Source organism: Nomia melanderi, chromosome 1 (genome assembly GCF_051020985.1).
Source record: "Nomia melanderi isolate GNS246 chromosome 1, iyNomMela1, whole genome shotgun sequence".
NCBI lineage: Eukaryota > Metazoa > Arthropoda > Insecta > Hymenoptera > Halictidae > Nomia > Nomia melanderi.
In genome coordinates this window covers 21,345,251-21,363,044 of record NC_134999.1, presented here as the reverse complement: position 1 = coordinate 21,363,044, position 17,794 = coordinate 21,345,251, and the positions used below count along the sequence as shown (strand labels likewise).

The window sequence follows — 17,794 nt, the reverse complement described above, 5'->3', positions numbered from 1 at the left end:
TATACAGTATTTATTCAAGAAAATAGCGGCGTTTGACAGTTCGTAATAAATTTATTTGAGTAGAGTTTGATTCAGTTGAAATTAATAGACGAACTTTTGCGACTACCATGGAAACATTCGCTCGCTATAGCTCGAAGTATAATTGCTAGGCTATAAGTTATCTACCACAGATCATACAAAACAACGTACTTTACTTCTTAGGGCTACAAATCTTGCCCTTCTGCGGACACCCATTCGTTCACGCTCGTTTATACACATCTTACCTAACAAGTATAGGTATAATATTAAGTATTCGTATTCAACATATTTATATATAAATTCTAGAAACTTATCGAATTCAACGTTCACTCAATAACGTATCCTAATCGTTTCAGGAAATACTCATTTCCAAAGTGTGTGTGTGCAGTCTTACAGAGCAACTTTACATAGAGAAATGAATTACAAGCATCAAAAACGATGGTCGTAATTGAACAAATGTAATCACGTACGAAAGAGATACGGTTTAAAATCATCGGGGAAATCATTAATCAAATATATGTCAACTTTTTACATTACTTGCTACCGAACAATGTATTATATATGTACAAGAAAACAATGACAATCTTGAACACGATCGTTTAAAAGAAAATAGTTTCGTTAACACTCGTATAAATTCTTACTTTATACTTTGCATAAGCGTTATTTAAAGAATTTCTAAATAAATCTTTATCGGCGCGTGACATGTATATTGAAAATAAAAGATCGACTCGTCAATTGGAAATGTAAAAGAAATTGCTTGAATTTAAAGAATTTAAGGAACTTGTGGACATTAACGTTTTGAATTCACGTGTCAGTGTATTGCCTTCCTATTTTGGAAATCTCTAATTGTAGCAACAATTTCGTTATCGCTAGTGAGAAAAAACAAAAACGTGTAACAGAATGCTTAAGAAGAAAATCATAACAAGAGACAAGTTTTAAAAAGCCATAAAAATTTTAATGAGATTGATGGAAGATGTTATGAATCATAATTTAATCACTAATAATAGTACAGTCGTCTTCCTTGTTGTTTGTAGATTTTCTACTTATGCTTGTATTGCGATTATCTTTCGTGGATACGTTTACTATTAAAATTTCCTCATTTCTAGATAAACGCTTTCCGTACGATTTAGTTTCTCTCTGCGTGTTCACGATAGACGTAGAAGTGTTTTTTACACTTTTCTTTTTACCTAAATCATTATTTATATCGTTAACCAGTTTTACAAACGTTTGTTTCCGTGAACGGTCTGTAACCGTATTTATCTTCTGTTTAATAGATAATTTCATATCGTCGTCCTTTTTATCAGATATCTTTTCGTCTTCGTTTTCATCTTCGTTTTCGTTTTCGTTTTCATCTTCGTCTTCTTCTTCTTCTTCCTCTTCCTCTTCGTCTTCGTTTTCATTTTCGTTTTCATTTTCGTTTTCGTTTTCGTTTTCGTTTTCATTTTCGTTTTCGTTTCCACTTTCGCTTCCGCTTTCATTTTCATTTTCATTTTCACTATCACTAGAATTCACGGATTTGTCCATGGTCTCCAACATCTCTGAAATAAATGGCGAATTAGCTTCTATCAAGTCCTTCAATGGTGTCTCATTTGGGTCGGGCAAATTCTTGGACCCTTCGGATCGAATGTTATCGGCGTCTAAACGATTTTGTAAATAATAAATAAATTGTTTTTCATAATTTATCGATTGTTTACGTGCTGCAAGTCCTTGATCAAACTTCTTCAGAGACGAATGCCTTATACACTTGTCGTAATCATCCAATTCAATGTCGAATATTTGTACAGTTTTATCTACCAAGGAAACACGGTCAGTGGCCACAGCACGCGACTTGGTAGTTCTTTTCTTAAAGGATTTCATACCACCAACCACGTTCGTTGTACCGACGAACTCTGACGGTTTGATGATATTGTTCTCGGACTCGCTGTTCTCAGTGTCAGATGCAGATTCGTTCACGCAAGTCATCTCGAGCGGTATTTCCTCGTTCTTCGACGTTTCATGGGGTGTATTACATTCCGAAGATTGAATACCGCCTGTCTTCAACTGATATCTCTTCCAGCGATTATATTCGCGCACTATTCTATCGTTTACACACGCCAATTGAGACACCGTGTCGCGGATTTCGCGATGAAACTGTTTGATCGTGTCACGAGCCTCGTTTAGCTTGTACTTTTTCTGCTCCTCCTTCTTAACCGTTTCAAATAAATCCTGAAGCTTACTCTTGAGGTTCGTCAGAATGTTATCGATCTCCTGACCGTGTGGAAGTAACCTCTGGTTAAGAGTTTTCACATTACGCCTTTCCATCTCTAGTATTCTTCCTAAGGTATTATTACTCTTCGAGCTGACCAGAGCAATAGGTACTGCAGTATTGTTATCGATATGGTCTTTAAAGGAGCGCGAGTCTCGCGACGGACCAACGATAGCAACCTCTTCCGAGTCACTTTCAATCTCTATAATACTCGAGCTGGTCGTTTTAGGTGGTGAAATCTGTGGCTGCGCTAAAGGAAAATTTAATCGGTTCAACATATCAGCGCTCTGATTGGGTATCGTTACCATGGGCGTTTGTGCGCACTGCATAGTCTGGTACAAGTTCATCTGATTCAACGGATTGTGCACCTGACGTATAGGTACCATGGGAGAAGTAGGCTGCAAGAAATTTGGGGAGACCACGTTCACGAAAGCGTTGTACATCGGTTGCGGAACAATGTTAGGTTCTATTCTACGAGGCAATATAGTTCGTGGTTGCTGGGCGATGATTCTACCGTCTGTGTCAACTGTTTCATTTTCACCTTCTACCATAGTTTGTTCGCACGAAAGTAAGGACGGTAGTATCTCGTGATCTACAGGATCACGGTGATCTTCCGGTCCGGTGAACGATTGACCGGAAACGGGCACGCTGCTACCATTGAGGATCTTCTTACGACGGCCTCTTCTTCTACCTCTTGGGGCTGTGAGGATACCTATTTGTTTCGGAATATACGACTTGTCATCCTCTTCCGAGTTGGAACCAGTTCTTCGACGCTTCCGTTTTCTTCTACGTGGACAACAACTCGCCTCGTCTAAATTCATTTTCTCATCTATTTCGTGCTGGCTCAGTTTACAGTTATGTTGTAGAGACCTGCGAATAGAACGGATAATTATAAATACAATTTTGATGACAGCGATCGTGATATTTTATTACCTACCTATTCATTTTCTTAATATGCTCCAATAAAGCCCAACAAGTTGCTCTCGCAGAAAATAAATCTGTAGGATCACAAACGAAACATTTCCATTGCTCGTCTGCTTCAATTTTTTTCCTCAATACAGGATCAATATTTCGCTTGATACACTTATAACAGAAAGTATTACTACAAAAAGAACAACAATACAAATTGCCACCATTCGCACACCATCTACAGAACATGTCTGTAGCATCATCACCTGCAAAATAAAATAATAGAGGATATAAAATTGAATTTCATACTTTTATATAATTTATTCAAATGATTCGTATACCTTGTTCAAAGGTGCCATCCCCATAGAATTCACGGCAGGTAGCACACAACAATGTACGCAATATAGGATGCTCAAACATGTTATCAGCATTTGCAGGTGCTGATCCAATATGAGCATCACATCCTGTACAATGTAATCTTCTAAATCGTACTATAGAAAAATCTGAAAGACACAATGCATGAACACCTATCTTAAAAATACAGTTTACTTTCATAATCACGATTAGTTTTTTACTATTTATTATTGATATAGGAGAAGACATTAATAGGCTATAATTTCATTAATAAAACATGATAAATAACTAAGATTTTATATCAATCTCATTCAATGTAAAAGCAATACTACATGAAACAATATGTCAAATGACTCTAATTTTTCTGCTTATAAAGCCACATCCTTAAAACTAAAAGCATTATAAATATTCCCAGCTATTCAGCTTCCTATATATTCGTGTTTCTTAGACTGGCAGTTCACTTAGTGTTTCTCAAGGAAAAGTTAACAGAAGAAAAAATAAAGCCTGGCAGCAAACATGATGCCAGATTATACGATGAAATTATTTCTGGTAACAGGAGAAATATATTAAGAAAAAAGATTGTATGACACATGAAATGCTTACCACTTCCAAACATATGTTTATAATGGTTCGCTTCCTCCTGTGAAATCGGTGACGGCGTTTTTATCGTAATTGGAAGCAGATCTTTAGGAGTTACTGAAAACCGAAATAGGGTTAGGTACAGAGTTTCAAGGAAATGCAGAAACTGTTTAAGAAGATTCTCTGGTTTTACCATTTTCTTTTATGTCCAACTCTTTCACTTCGTCTACCTGAACCTCGAGCATGCTTGAGATGTCCATTCTCAACGAAAACTCCGACCACGACTAGGTTCAACAAAACGTTTCAAAACACAGGTTATCGCGCCGCCATTTTCCTGCAAGCGCGTCAACCTGAGTTTTTGGCATGGGTTCATTCGAATTCTATCGGAAAAAGTCTGAGACATCCAGGGAGAAGACCCCATTTCTTAGCTACGAGATCTCGATTATACAATCGAAACGAGAAACGGTTGGAAACTCTCGTCGAAACATCTCTGAAAAGCAATTTCAAATATAATGTCAAATTTAAGAAATCCCTATAGAGAGTTGCTTTTTCAATTCCCTAGTTTCATTATCTATATGTTTCCAGTCTTACCGAAAATCAAATGAGACTTTTCGAACGGAAACTATCGAAAAAATCAAAGAATTCGAAACTGCTGCAACTAACCAACAAGCGTGCCATTCAAAACAGTCGTTCTTTTCCCGCCACGATTGCGGAAACGACTTTATTTACAAATGGCGCTCCTTTTCAGATTTATCCACGAGAAAAATTGTTGTATTCGTTGAATGCCCTCGAAAATTCATCGCGATGTCAGAGAATAAAGGAGAATCTTGGGAAACGGTACAGAAAAAGTCGGCCGAGAGATTAACCGAAGAAATACAGAGCATGGCCAACTATAAAAGTCTTTACACCGAGATACAAGTAAACAATTACCGAGTTTACAATGCGTCCTGTGCTGTTCTCAACAATTTCTAAATACGATCAGTTACTTTTCTTTTTTTCGCAGAAACTCGTTGCTTCCACGGCAGTGAAGAGGGGAGATTTCAAAGCGACATTAATGGATGCTTTGAAAAGCAACGGTTTGGAAACGGAAATTCGTAACACGGTCTTCCATTGGGCCAGATCTCAAGTTCGTAAATTGAATTTTCGAAAATATTTCAAATCGATAGTTCAAAGTTAATGAATATATTAAATTAAATCTCGGTTGAACCAGATAAATCCAAATACAAATTTCTATTAAATTATATCCGTTAGGTTTTCCGTTTTTCCTGTAAATTACGTTGAATGCGTTGGGGGTCACCGGTGACCCCGGTCAAATTCGATTACTGCAATTCCCTCGATTAAACAATGATTATTCGAAAACATTTCTATATTGTAAATAATGCTACCTAATGACATTCAGCGAAACAAACAATAATAACAACGTAATTCTATGAAATAATTGAATATTGTATCTTTTTCTTTTTTTTTTAAATAACTATTATTAGAGTTCCTTGTCGTCGTCGTCGCTGCCGTCCGTGGAGGAAGTCGATTTGAATTATTTAAAAAAGGCTCAGGTCCAGTGGGAACGCCGAATACAGAAATCGCTGAATTCTACGTGCAACGAATTGAACGTCGCGTTGGCTCGAATACGTCCCAGAGAGGACCGCGAGGAGCTTGCCGAAAAGTGGAATGAATTAAGTACCTACGATATCGGTAAATTTAATGAGATTAAATACGAGCTCGTACGAATGAACACGTGACCCTACTGTGTTGCACTAGTAACGATGAGAATTATATATGTAATAAGTAATATATAAATAATAATATAATATATATGTATTATATTACTTATATATTACTTATTATATTATATTACTTATATATTACTTATTATATTATATTACTTATATATTACTTATTATATTATATTACTTATATATTACTTATTATATTATATTACTTATATATTACTTATTATATTATATTATTTATATTATATTTGTTAATATTCTCTGTTATCTTTTTAGACTTGTCACACTTCAGGCCGCTATACGCTCCAAAGGATTTCCTAGACGTTTTATTCGCTATACGGAATCCCTCTTTCAAAAAGCAACCGTACACGTTCATTTTATTCTTACGCCTATTGTTAATTCGAAACGTTCCTTCCAACTTTTGAATCGCACGAACAATGTTCCAGAGACGAATTAAATTGGGAGTTCAGCCATATACAGATCCGCGTGAAGACTCTTGCACAGTTGGTTTGTCTTTAGTACCTATAAGAAAGAGAAGGGTTTGCAAGGGACTTAACAATGAAACGACGCTTTGATGCAACAGAGACGCGTCTACGTGGAATTCGCGAAAGGGATGCCGCTGTTGGGAGTGAATCCAGAGCTGCACAGTTCAGAGAACTATGGGAATCTGGAAGAGGAGAGGATCCATCTGGGCGAGAAGGTGTTGCGATCTAATCATGCTCCAATTGCGCAAGAGTTCTTGAAGCGTGGGGCCCCGCGATCGCTTCGAGGACGCCTGTGGTCCCTCGTATTGGGATCTATAGTCAAGGAAAATGTAATAACGCTCACTTCTTTTCAGCAACGTCTTATCCTTTTAGGGCGACTGTTCGATTGAGAAATATTAGCCGAGTAAAATATACTACTGCGAAATGTACTAATTTCTCGTCGCTGTTGTAGAACGATCGTGATCACCGTTGATTGTTTTTCCAGGATGTAGAGTATTACGAAGAATTAAAGAGCATGGTGCTACAGTACGACATAGTTATAGATAACTTAATAATAAAGGTAGGATTATTATAATTTATCAGGATAGAATAATCGGTAACATTCTCCTGTTCTTTTAGGATGTGCAGTTGACGGCACGAAACGACGACCAATATTTTGTATTCGAGGATGTTTTGTATAAAACAATGTTATGTTTCTCCCGTGACTCGGAGGTGTTAGCGCCCGTGACCACTGACAGAAGCGCGGGCGGTCAGGTGATACACGCAGTTTTGCAAGGGAAACCAGCCACCTTGGAAAATACTTTGGTGTTTCCACCGAGCGGCGTGATTCCATTCCATGGATTCACGATGTACGGTACGAGAGACAGTTTAAGAAATTAATCGTTCTAAGAAGTAGTTCCATTGAAATGACTAATTAATGTTTAATCTGCTAGCCACTCCGTTTTGTTATCTGTACGACGATCCTTGCGCAATGTATTTTACGTTTAGAGCCTTTTATTTACGATACTGGTTCCGCTTGCACACCGTGTCTAATCACGAACAGGGTATAGTCGCGCTGTGCCTTCTTTTCGAAAGATTGCTCCAGTGCCACGAACCCCTTCTTTGGACTCACTTTAGAAACTGCCATATACAACCGTAAGTCGAATGTCCACCAGAGAATCGTGAATTTAATTTAATTAATGTCATGCTTGCAGGATTAAAGTTGTCTTTAAGTGGATTATGAGGGGTTTCAGTGGCCACCTACCCCCGGAACAGTTGCTTTTCTTATGGGACTCGATTCTCGGCTACGATTCTTTGGAAATTATCCCCTTGCTCGCTGTGGCCATTTTGAGTTTTCGAAAAGAAAATCTGATGCAAGTCAACACTCTTCAGAGTGTGGAAGTAAGGAGACTTTAATCGAGGTTCCTTTTATTTCTAACTAAAGGGTTCTTTTTGACAATTTTTTTATATTTCCAGGCTGTCCTAGCGGATTTGTCTTCTTTAAAAGTGATCCCATTATTGCAATTATCTTTACTGAGAGAATAAAGGCAATGGTTATTACATTTGTTATTACATTTGTTTAAAAAACTCGTAAAAAAGACTCGTACACGTTAACCCCTCTGTAGGTAAACGCATACAAAAATATTTACATGTGAGTGATTCTGCGTTTGCGCGAATTAATGGAGATTTGTACGATTTATAGAATCTCTTTACGGGGATTTAAGGAAACAGCTTGATTAAAGTATCGATGCGTCCCTGAATAAACATTATAAATGTACTATAGAAAAATAAAGATAAAAATTATTCGCAACATAGGTGACGTAAGAACGCTGAAATCACCGCTGCTTCCTCCAAGTATAGCTGAAATGGGGACAACCAAAGGTACATATTGTCAGTATTCGCAGCTGATTTCGGAACGTAGCCGCATATATATAGGGTGACTTAACAAAACGTTGTACCTACTCTGAACAATATGCTGTTCAATAAAAATATCTTAAATTATCCAAGATTTTTTATCGAGAATTGTTCTGATCTTTACAAATGTTATACGCGTCCATATGTTTCACATTTCAAGCGAAATTTACCAAACGATATTTCTTTCCATAATTTAAATAATCTTATGATTAAACGCTATCTATTATCGTAATTACGTTCCGTAGAATATATCATCGATAACATTTCATTTGATCGTTCCAAGTTTGCGTTGGGAATAAAAATGGTTAATTGAGTTTATTAGCAAATTGCATGTTATTTCTTTGGAAATATACTATATGTCGCTGCTCGGGATCGACAGAGATAGAAGATGTCCCTGGGAGGGGGGTTTTCCTGTTTCCGCCTGTCAGACGTCGAGATCAGAGACGCCTACCTGCCATAGTGTGTTTATACTGTCTGATCGTACTTGTTCAATTTAATTGCGTGATAATATTTAGTGAAAAGCGTGCGAAGCCACGCCGAGCAGCGGCATGTGAGTAACAGGGCCTTTCTAATCCACTTTTTCACACGCAAGAGTCTCCGTTCGACTGTCAATGTTGTTACTTACGAAAGTATACGATTAAGGGTGGGGTGGTTCTCACCCCCAAATTATTAGTCATGCACAGCTTTGCATCAGTGTCAATACCCTTTCCTAGCGTGGTCTTCTAAACAAGCTCATTATACATTAGTTATCCGTTCTATTGCCCAATTTAAGCCAATAATTGATAATAAATGTATCCCAATTTACACTTTTTAATTGTTTTTACAATACAAATAGAATTAATAGACTTACACAATAGAAAGTAAAAAGTGAAGTACGCATTGAAATTTAATGGTATTGTTATCAGATTACATGGTTTAAGTGGAAATTCACCTTAAATTTATATTCTGAAGAACGTCAAAATGGCTTGGCGTTTCAAAGCATCTAAATATAAGAATGCAGCACCGATTGTACCTAAACCAGAAGCATGTATTCGGGACATATCGGTTGGATCTTATCAAACCTATGGCAACAACATAGCGGCATCAGCTGCTTTCATGGCATTTAATGTTGATCATAACGGTATTATCTTCAATTCTGTTATCTTTATATGTTCCATTTAACGTGTTGATTTATTTATTATACATTTTTTTATGCAGGATCTAGTCTTGCTGTATTACCATTAGAAGATTGTGGTAGAAAAAGCAAAACTATGCCTTTATTACATGCTCATGCGGATACAGTAACAGACATGGATTTTTCTCCATTTCACGATGGTTTATTAGCTACTGGATCTCAAGACTGCCTTGTAAGTTACAATTACCAATGATTATTTAGTTTATTTTATCATCCAGAATATTTCAATAATACTTAGGGGTAATCTTGGCTTATAGGTGAAGCTGTGGCATATTCCAGAAACTGGTTTAGAAGAATCTTTGTGCAATCCTGAATGTACATTCTCGCACCGTCAGAGAAGAGTAGAAGCAGTGTGTTGGCATCCTGCAGCTGAACACCTTCTCACAACAGTATCTTACACAAACTTATCTCTGTGGGATGTGATTTCACAGCAAGAACTATTTTGTAATGAAACTATAATATTTGTTTAAAGAGTAATTGTAGTACAATAATACTTGCAATGTATTTAATGTCAACCTTTTTGTATTATAGCCAATAATGAACACACAGAGGTCATTCAGTCTCTAAGTTGGAAACAAGATGGTGTACTCTTGGCAACATCGTGCAAAGATAAACAAGTGAGGATTATAGATCCTCGTGCCAATACTTGTATCGTAAATTCTTGCTCAAGTCATCAAAGTATTAAAGATTCCAGAATTGTTTGGCTAAACAATAGTGAAAGGATATTGACTACAGGTTTTGATGCAGCAAGGCTTAGGCAGGTTTATATAAGGGATTTAAGACACTTGAGTGAACCAGTCAAAACATTAGAATTGGATTGCAGTACCGGGTAAGACTTGAACAACGCATTAGTTTTATTTGTAATTGGTCTAGATAATTTATAAGAATTATGATTTATAGAATTTTAATGCCTCTTTTCGATCCTGACACAAACATGCTTTTCCTTGCTGGAAAAGGAGACACTACTATTATGTATATGGAAGTTATGGATAAGGACCCATTCCTGGTTGAAGGAATTCGCCATAGTGGAGAACAAACTAAAGGTGTATGTTTAGTGCCAAAGCGAGCATTAAATGTTATGCAAGCAGAAGTTAATAGACTATTACAGCTTACATCTAACATGGTGATCCCTATCATGTATCAGGTTCCAAGAAAAGTAAGTATATTTGTTTTGTTTCATTCGCGCCGTCTTGGTTATACTATAATTTACACTTTTCCGTAGACGTATAGAGATTTCCATGCAGATATATATCCCGATACAACGGGTTGTATTGCTCAAAACAATGCATCAGCTTGGATAAAAGGTCATAATATGCCAGTTCCAAAAATATCACTTGATCCCGCTAAAAGAAATAAGGGAGAAGAGTCTATTATTGTAAGTAAAGGCTCTTGGTATAAATATTTTCTCCTTTTTCAGCTGTGATATTCCTGTACTTTATAGTAGCTTTATAAGTAAATATATCAATTATTTTATTTTAAATTGCACGCTTATCATCATCATCATCATCATCATCATCATCATCATTATTATTACATTTCGGTATTTATCGCGTTTGTTTACCTTACAATCTTAGAAACCTTTTTTTTCGTGTATTGTGTGATATTTACGATATGATTTATATATTGATTATTTATTTATAATTAATTTCTGCTAGCAGTGAAAATGGTAAATCAAAGATAGCAAAGTATTAGGAAATGTAAATTGTACATACTAAGAATTATAAGTGGATATTGAAAACAATTTTGTTGTTTCTAATATATTGCTATCTGAAAGGTACATTAAAAAGTAATATAGAAGTAGAACATAATTTTGTGCTGTGTTTGTATTATACAGAACATTTATACTTTATTTACAAAAAAAGTTAAGTTTTAGTTAATAGTTTATTGTTTTGTTTTGCATCATTTTGATTTGTTCTTTTTTCTTGTTTCATGTTCTGTGTATATTTTTTCACGTTTCAGATATCCAATATATGTTTTATAGTTTATGCATTAGCACCATTCAAAGTGTTATTCCTGGCACGTGTAATTTATATGGCAATTGATGTTCTGTAGCTTAATCTGTCAGCGTAAGTAATTTTAAGTATGAAGAATGAAACTGTAGCTGTTTGTATGTTGTAGGCGAAAGTACTTTAATACCATAATTTGTATATATCTTAAAATCTTTATATCATGTATAAGAGTGAAGTAGACTTCTTAAGGATTGTTATGTACTTATGTCTCCTTAAGAGATTTTTTGAAATACAAATAATGTGTGCGTATGCGTGGAAGCTTGCAGAGATTGCGTATTATTAGTGTTTCAATGTAAATTTAAACCATGTAAATATGAAATCTTAAAAGTGAAATTTGGACTTTGATAGATAGTTCAAACAATTTCGGTGATTAAGGAATATTTACCGTACCTTTAGGTACACAAGGGAAACTTAACCGCTCTCAAAGAGAATGAGCCAGAAATAAAAGTGGAACAACCGCAGAAGCAACAATCGAAGCCCATGTCTATTACTATGCCTAAGGGTTATGTAAAAGGCCAAGGACTAAACGAGAAGGAAACGTCGCCTGAAAACGAAGTGGAGAACCTAGAAGAATCGAAGAAAGCGGACATCGAAGAGGATAAAACCAAAGTTCAAAACGGAGGACAAACTATTCCACCAAAACCTTTACCAAGAACATCAAGAACCAATAGCATTTCTGAGGATGAACCGAAACCAGTTGCACGGCCACGTTCTTCGCCGAATCCGGGCTCAGTAGTTACATCCGTGAATCCTAATGCGATTGGGGGATATAAGGTTGTAATCTGGCTATAAAAAGACTTAATAATCTTAAGAAAACAATGTTCTACTTCTGTATGCGTGATGATATTGTGTGCAGCAATTTTCCATTTCGTTTACCTCATTGAAATCATAATGAATCATAGTACGAATAGAAACTTGTTCGTCGTAGAAAATTTTTAATATTTCTCGTGTTTTCAGCCTCGACTTGGACCAAAGCCGTTCCAAGCAAAGTCGGGCAGTCAAGAGTTCTCGTTTGACAAAATCTTCTCAGTTCCTATCGCACCGAACAACGACACGAATGGTTATCAGAACGACATAAACAACCAGATAGAAAATAACGTGGAACCCGAAAAGTCACCATCGTTCAACAACGAGCGCATCAAGGAAACGGAGAATGGGAAAAGTGATTCCAGTTCTTTGGAGGAGGACGCGAATTCCAGTGACTCGGGTTATAAGCCAAAAACGCCGAGCACCGCGGAAAGACGTAAAGTATTCGAGATCAAAGTAAAGGACGAGTCACCTGAGAACGAAGAGCTAGGAGGAAATTTCGAGCGCGGCAATGCCAATAGGAACTCCATCGCCGAGAGACGGCGATTGTACGAGAGTCGTTCCGTCTCTGTGACCGATGGTAATTTAGCGGAGAAAGCAATGGGCTCGCCTACGATGTTGAGACGCAGAGACTCCTTTAAGACGAAGACCGAAGTGATCAAAGAAGATGAAGTAAAGAAAGTCATTCCTATGCTACGTCAGCAGAGCATGGATCCAAGACTGGAGAAAATAGACAACGCGACGCCGACTGCTAAAAGAACGTCGACTGTATTCGGTATGGCACACAGTCTAGAAAAAGTCCATTACTTTTTATAGTTTTACTAAAAATATATATTGGTATGTACAGGTAGAGTATCGAAGTTCAGACATTTGAAGGGAACACCTGGCCACAAGTCTACACATATAGAAAACATAAGGAACATTAGTAGACAGATATCTGGAGAGTGCGATGGCTTCCACGGTAATTGACTCGTCGAGGTTTTCTTCCTTATTTCCAAGTACGTTCTGTTTTGAACAGCCTTCAATCGATTACAGCTAATCCCGACCGCGTCGCTGTACCGTTAAGCGGTCCTGGGGGAAAGATAGCAGTTTTGGAGTTAAAGAAAACCGGGAGGCTGCCCGATGGCGTGATGCCAGCACTAGTGCATGGCACCACTGTAATGGATTTCCAGTGGAATCCATTCGATAATCAACGACTCGCAGTTGGTACGATTATGAGAATACAATTACACGGTTACATTTCATCCTCTGTACATTTAATAATAATTATTTCTTGGCAGCTTGTGACGATGGAATGATTCGACTGTGGGAGATCCCTGAATCTGGCCTATCGGAGCCAACAAATGAACCAAAGCACATGATAAAAGCTCACACCGATAAAATATATTTAATTAAATTTCATCCGCTGGCATTGGACGTTCTAGCATCAGCGTCTTACGACATGACCGTGAAAATTTGGGACTTGTCCTCTCTTCCCTCCAACGACACGGCAGTTGCAAAGATAACATTGACTGGCCATACCGATCAGATTTTCAGTCTAGCGTGGTCACCGTGCGGACAGTACCTGGCCAGCGCGTGCAAAGATGGGAAATTGCGAACTTATAAGCCCAGATCTGGCGATACACCGGTGAAGACTGGGAAAGGACCAGTTGGTACCAGAGGTGCGCGAGTAGTGTGGGCACTGAAGGGACAATTTTTGGTTGTGATGGGTTTCGACAAGTACGTACATTTTAAAGAGAATATACATGTAATATCGCATTGACATTTTAATAATTTGAGATCTCGATGGTTTATTTTAGAGTATCCGAGAGACAGATTTATGTGTTTAAAGCAGACAATCTTAACAATCCATTAACCACGGTTGGGCTGGATGTGTCGCCTGCTATTTTAATGCCATACTACGATGAAGATAGCTCAACCCTTTTCTTAACAGGACGCGTAAGTTTCCTCTGCATTTTGGCCATGACTGACATCCGTAAAATTTCGAGATACGATAAGAATAAATTGTTCATGAACAATGTTGTTTTAGGGTGATTCTACGATATATGCCTACGAAGTAACAGAAGAAGCTCCCTACTGCTGTCCTCTCAGTCATCATCGATGTAGTAGTTTACATCAAGGATTGTCCTTTCTTCCTAAAAATAAGTGCGATGTTGCTAGCGTGGAGTTCGCATCTGCTTTGAGACTAACAAACAACACGATAGAACCTTTAAGCTTCACTGTACCCCGCATAAAGGTATGTTTGAGATATACTTAAGTTAGAATGCAGAATGGAAAAGTCGCAATAAGTATACTCTGATTATTTTAGAGTGAACTTTTCCAAGACGATCTGTTCCCGCCCACGAAAGTTACATGGAAACCAACTATGACTGCTAGCGAGTGGTTTAATGGCGCTAACAAACAAGCACATAGAATAAGTCTAAAGCCACCAGGCATGGATAATTGTAAGTTTATTGATATGAGTATAAAAGTGTGTATCTGAGCTGAATTCTTATTAATTTCTAATGTACATGTGTGTATATTTATATAGTAACTGAAAATCAAGGGCAAGGAGTAGTCACTGCACCAGTTGCCGCAAAACATTCAACGTCCACCTTCTCTGTATCTGCACAACCTTTTACCAGACTCGGATGGACTCCTGATGTGAAAGCTAAACAGGAGGAGGTAAATCGACATTCAAACATACTTGACTCTGTCTGTACAAATAAAAATTGTGATATACAGCATGTCACTTTTTGTATAGTCTACAATTATTCTCTTGTTGATTTGGCTATTATTTTTCTATTTATATATCATTTGTGTGATAGATGCAAAAAACCATGAGCCAGTTTGTGGGAGATGTAATACAATGCTCACTGGAACAGGATCATATGGAAGGTGTAGAAGAGCATGAATGGGTAAGTAATATGTCACATGTAACATACCATTTGTTTGGAATCGGATGAGTGATGCATTCTATTGTCTAAAATTGATGTTACACTTTCATCGTCTTAAGAAATCATTTGAATTCCAGGATGAGTGAAGATGGGGCAGTCGTAGGTCATTTAAATAAAAGCGGTAAGATAAAATGAATCTATATGTAGCTGGACAAGCCGTAATTTATTTTTAAGTTAAAAGCCACGACATAAGCAGAAATACTTTGATATTAATGTGCGCGTGGTAAGAGATATTTATAGTTGGAATTGACATTTCCAAAAATTTATCTGTCTGAAAAGAACTAACGGTATGTGTGAACGATTTTTTGAATTGTGGTAATTTCTTATCATAGATACAATTACCCAGATATTATTGTATCAAATTAATTTAAGAAAAAAGGGACTGGATATTAAAAGAAATTGAATTTTACGAATAAAATTTTCTTAACATTTCTCGAAATTTGGAGATGTCTTTGTAAAAAGAAAGATAACATTGCAGTCTTTATTACGAGTAACTTTTCTCAGCTGCCATCTTATGATTCTCTTGATATTAAGAATAATTATATAGGACAACTATCTGTAGGAGCTGTACTAGAGATGTAGAATAACAAATATTCGTAAAAACTATCAGAATTCGACAATAGTTTTTATTATATACTTAAGGGGTGTCATGGTTTTTAAAGTGACTAATCTTGAGATCTGTAGTGCAGCATCAAAAATGATTAAATGGAGACGAATGTATTAAATAATTTGATTTTTTGTTATGGAATGTTTCTCAATTTGTCGTATGACTGCGATCGAAACGTTAAAATGTGAATTCCGTGTTTACCAAAGGGCAGGGAATGACGGTGGTTTAAATGGAACGGTTTAGATTCGAAGATGAATATTTTTTCTATCTAATGTACCATAAACTTTAGTAAACTTTAGTATTTCGCTATCTATATGAGAATAATTTCCCATTTCCATGGTATGTATTGATTATAAAAAAATTTTATATAAATACAGTCTACTCGTACTTATTTAGATAGATCATTCATTAATATGATAAACTTACTCTAATTATCTGTAATTACAGTGTCTCGTAACTGTTAAGAATACGCTCGTGTTCCTACTTGTATGATTGACATCCATTTTGCATGAATGTTCCCTTCGCTTTGGTAAGCAACTTTGTAACGTGTTTGAATCACGCACACACTTTATACCTTTATATATTCCGTCATCATAGTGCAGTCTTCATCATTTTAGTATAAAATTTTGACCCAATGGTGCTATGCCCCTTTAACGAGTCCTAGTACGTAATTGCCAATGAAAGTAAAATCATATATTTTTCGTGATAAAAGAACACAATTAGTGATGAGACTGAGACGCACGTCCTGCATTCATTATTATTGCATTTATATTTAAGATTGATTCTTTTTTTGGGAAGAATTATATTTCAGACATATGACTTATGTCTATACATATCAATTATACCATGTACCAGTTTAGTTGTAACTCAGAACCCATCAAACTAACATATATTGGTTGATTACAATCGACGATTAGTTCAAACGTTAACATGTTTAATAACGATATTAAAACATAACAAATCTGAGTTTCAATGACTAGTTATAAAATAATTGAATCCTTGAAAATTATGTGATTGTAGTATGAGTTTTGATATTCAGCTCAGACGAATTATGAGTCTCATCACTAACTAGATGCCTTTTTATTTACGCAATTTATTCAACAAAGTCTAAAGTAACATTCCCTTTTTACATTCTGTCATATTTGTGGGCACAGTAAGTTACAGTAAGTCACAGTAATAGGAAGGAAATATCGAAGAATTTTATTAGTTTAGAGATACGTATTGAATCAACACGAAATTTCCTATACAGCGAGTAGAACACCTCTAAGTGCTGCATTCAAAAAGTTGTGCATATTATCTTGTATACTGATCACAATTTTTTACCATGTTTTATACGCATCATAAATAGAAAGAGGAACAAAGTGAAACTTTGTTATGAAAAAGAAAAAAAAATAGCTGCCATTCACGTCATCTGTCTTATCATACAAATTTATATCTGTAATTATTCGCCATTTACTATAGAACTGAGAAACATCATTGTTCCATGTTTTAGTAACCATGCCTTTTCTTTTTTATAATTACATTATTTTCCGCAGCTTCGTAAATGTCTGTTTGATTGAAAACTAGACACATATAGTATTACTTCAGAATAATATCTTGAAAAGTAATCACAAGTTGCATATGATGTTCGAGTCTCTTTTACTGCTTCTTGAAGTGAACAAGGAAGCAATGGTAAACATAAAGAGAAGGGGGATAAGAGAAAATTGTTTTCAACTTATGGTACTTCTCAATAAGATTATGACACTTTACACTGTAAGTTTTCTTTTTATTGCAACAGTAGATTTATAGTCATTCCCGATATTTGTATGCGATCCTTTATAGCACACAGTTTCAAAATCTCGGTGAAATTAATTTGAATTGCAACAACAAGTTTCTTGGTGTTTAATATTGCGCTATGACTGATCGCTAGTAAGTTTATCATGTAATAACATACCTTTGTATCGACCTTATACCTCTTACATGTATTTCATCTATAAAATCTTTTTATCAAAGATATATACTTGTATATGTAGTATACTTGTATTATTTCATCCTCTTTTCTTTTATAT

At 36.2% G+C, this 17,794-nt stretch overlaps 3 protein-coding genes across 7 annotated transcripts; 2 read left to right on the top strand and 1 right to left on the bottom strand.

The window, feature by feature from the left end:
* Window positions 1–31: 31 nt before the first annotated feature.
* On the bottom strand, window positions 32–4,577 carry LOC116426809 (uncharacterized). Its single transcript, XM_031976352.2, has 5 exons — window positions 4,299–4,577; window positions 4,130–4,222; window positions 3,514–3,675; window positions 3,201–3,438; window positions 32–3,133 (listed from the first exon to the last, which is right to left on the bottom strand). The coding sequence occupies exons 1-5, from the start codon at window positions 4,363–4,365 to the stop codon at window positions 1,009–1,011; spliced, it is 2,685 nt and encodes an 894-aa protein (XP_031832212.2). The 5' UTR covers window positions 4,366–4,577; the 3' UTR covers window positions 32–1,008.
* Window positions 4,578–4,868: 291 nt separating this feature from the next.
* LOC116426713 (TBC1 domain family member 19) lies at window positions 4,869–8,180 on the top strand. Of its 2 annotated transcripts, none has more exons than XR_012998979.1 (12): window positions 4,869–5,023; window positions 5,109–5,231; window positions 5,590–5,797; window positions 6,112–6,199; window positions 6,282–6,342; window positions 6,419–6,649; window positions 6,805–6,879; window positions 6,939–7,173; window positions 7,253–7,454; window positions 7,514–7,700; window positions 7,776–7,920; window positions 8,002–8,092. XR_012998979.1 is itself a non-coding variant. In XM_076369296.1 (12 exons), exons 1-11 carry the CDS (start codon window positions 4,910–4,912, stop codon window positions 7,842–7,844), a joined length of 1,593 nt encoding a protein of 530 aa, XP_076225411.1. In that variant the 5' UTR covers window positions 4,869–4,909; the 3' UTR covers window positions 7,845–7,852; window positions 8,115–8,180. The 2 variants fall into 2 exon arrangements, 1 of the variants encoding a protein (XP_076225411.1); XM_076369296.1 differs by lacking the exon at window positions 8,002–8,092 and adding an exon at window positions 8,115–8,180 and having other exon boundaries at window positions 7,776–7,852.
* Window positions 8,068–17,751, top strand: pod1 (coronin). Of its 4 annotated transcripts, none has more exons than XM_031976028.2 (18): window positions 8,068–8,180; window positions 9,119–9,333; window positions 9,411–9,559; window positions 9,645–9,831; window positions 9,919–10,216; window positions 10,288–10,543; window positions 10,610–10,762; window positions 11,793–12,170; window positions 12,354–12,978; window positions 13,051–13,164; window positions 13,239–13,409; window positions 13,484–13,922; window positions 14,003–14,141; window positions 14,233–14,439; window positions 14,512–14,647; window positions 14,734–14,867; window positions 15,011–15,100; window positions 15,217–17,751. In XM_031976028.2, the coding sequence occupies exons 2-18, from the start codon at window positions 9,174–9,176 to the stop codon at window positions 15,223–15,225; spliced, it is 3,645 nt and encodes a 1,214-aa protein (XP_031831888.1). In that variant the 5' UTR covers window positions 8,068–8,180; window positions 9,119–9,173; the 3' UTR covers window positions 15,226–17,751. The 4 variants fall into 4 exon arrangements, with proteins under 4 accessions (XP_031831888.1, XP_031831889.1, XP_076225374.1 ...); XM_031976029.2 differs by having other exon boundaries at window positions 8,160–8,235; XM_076369259.1 differs by lacking the exon at window positions 8,068–8,180 and adding an exon at window positions 8,590–8,763.
* The last annotated feature ends 43 nt before the right edge of the window (window positions 17,752–17,794 follow it).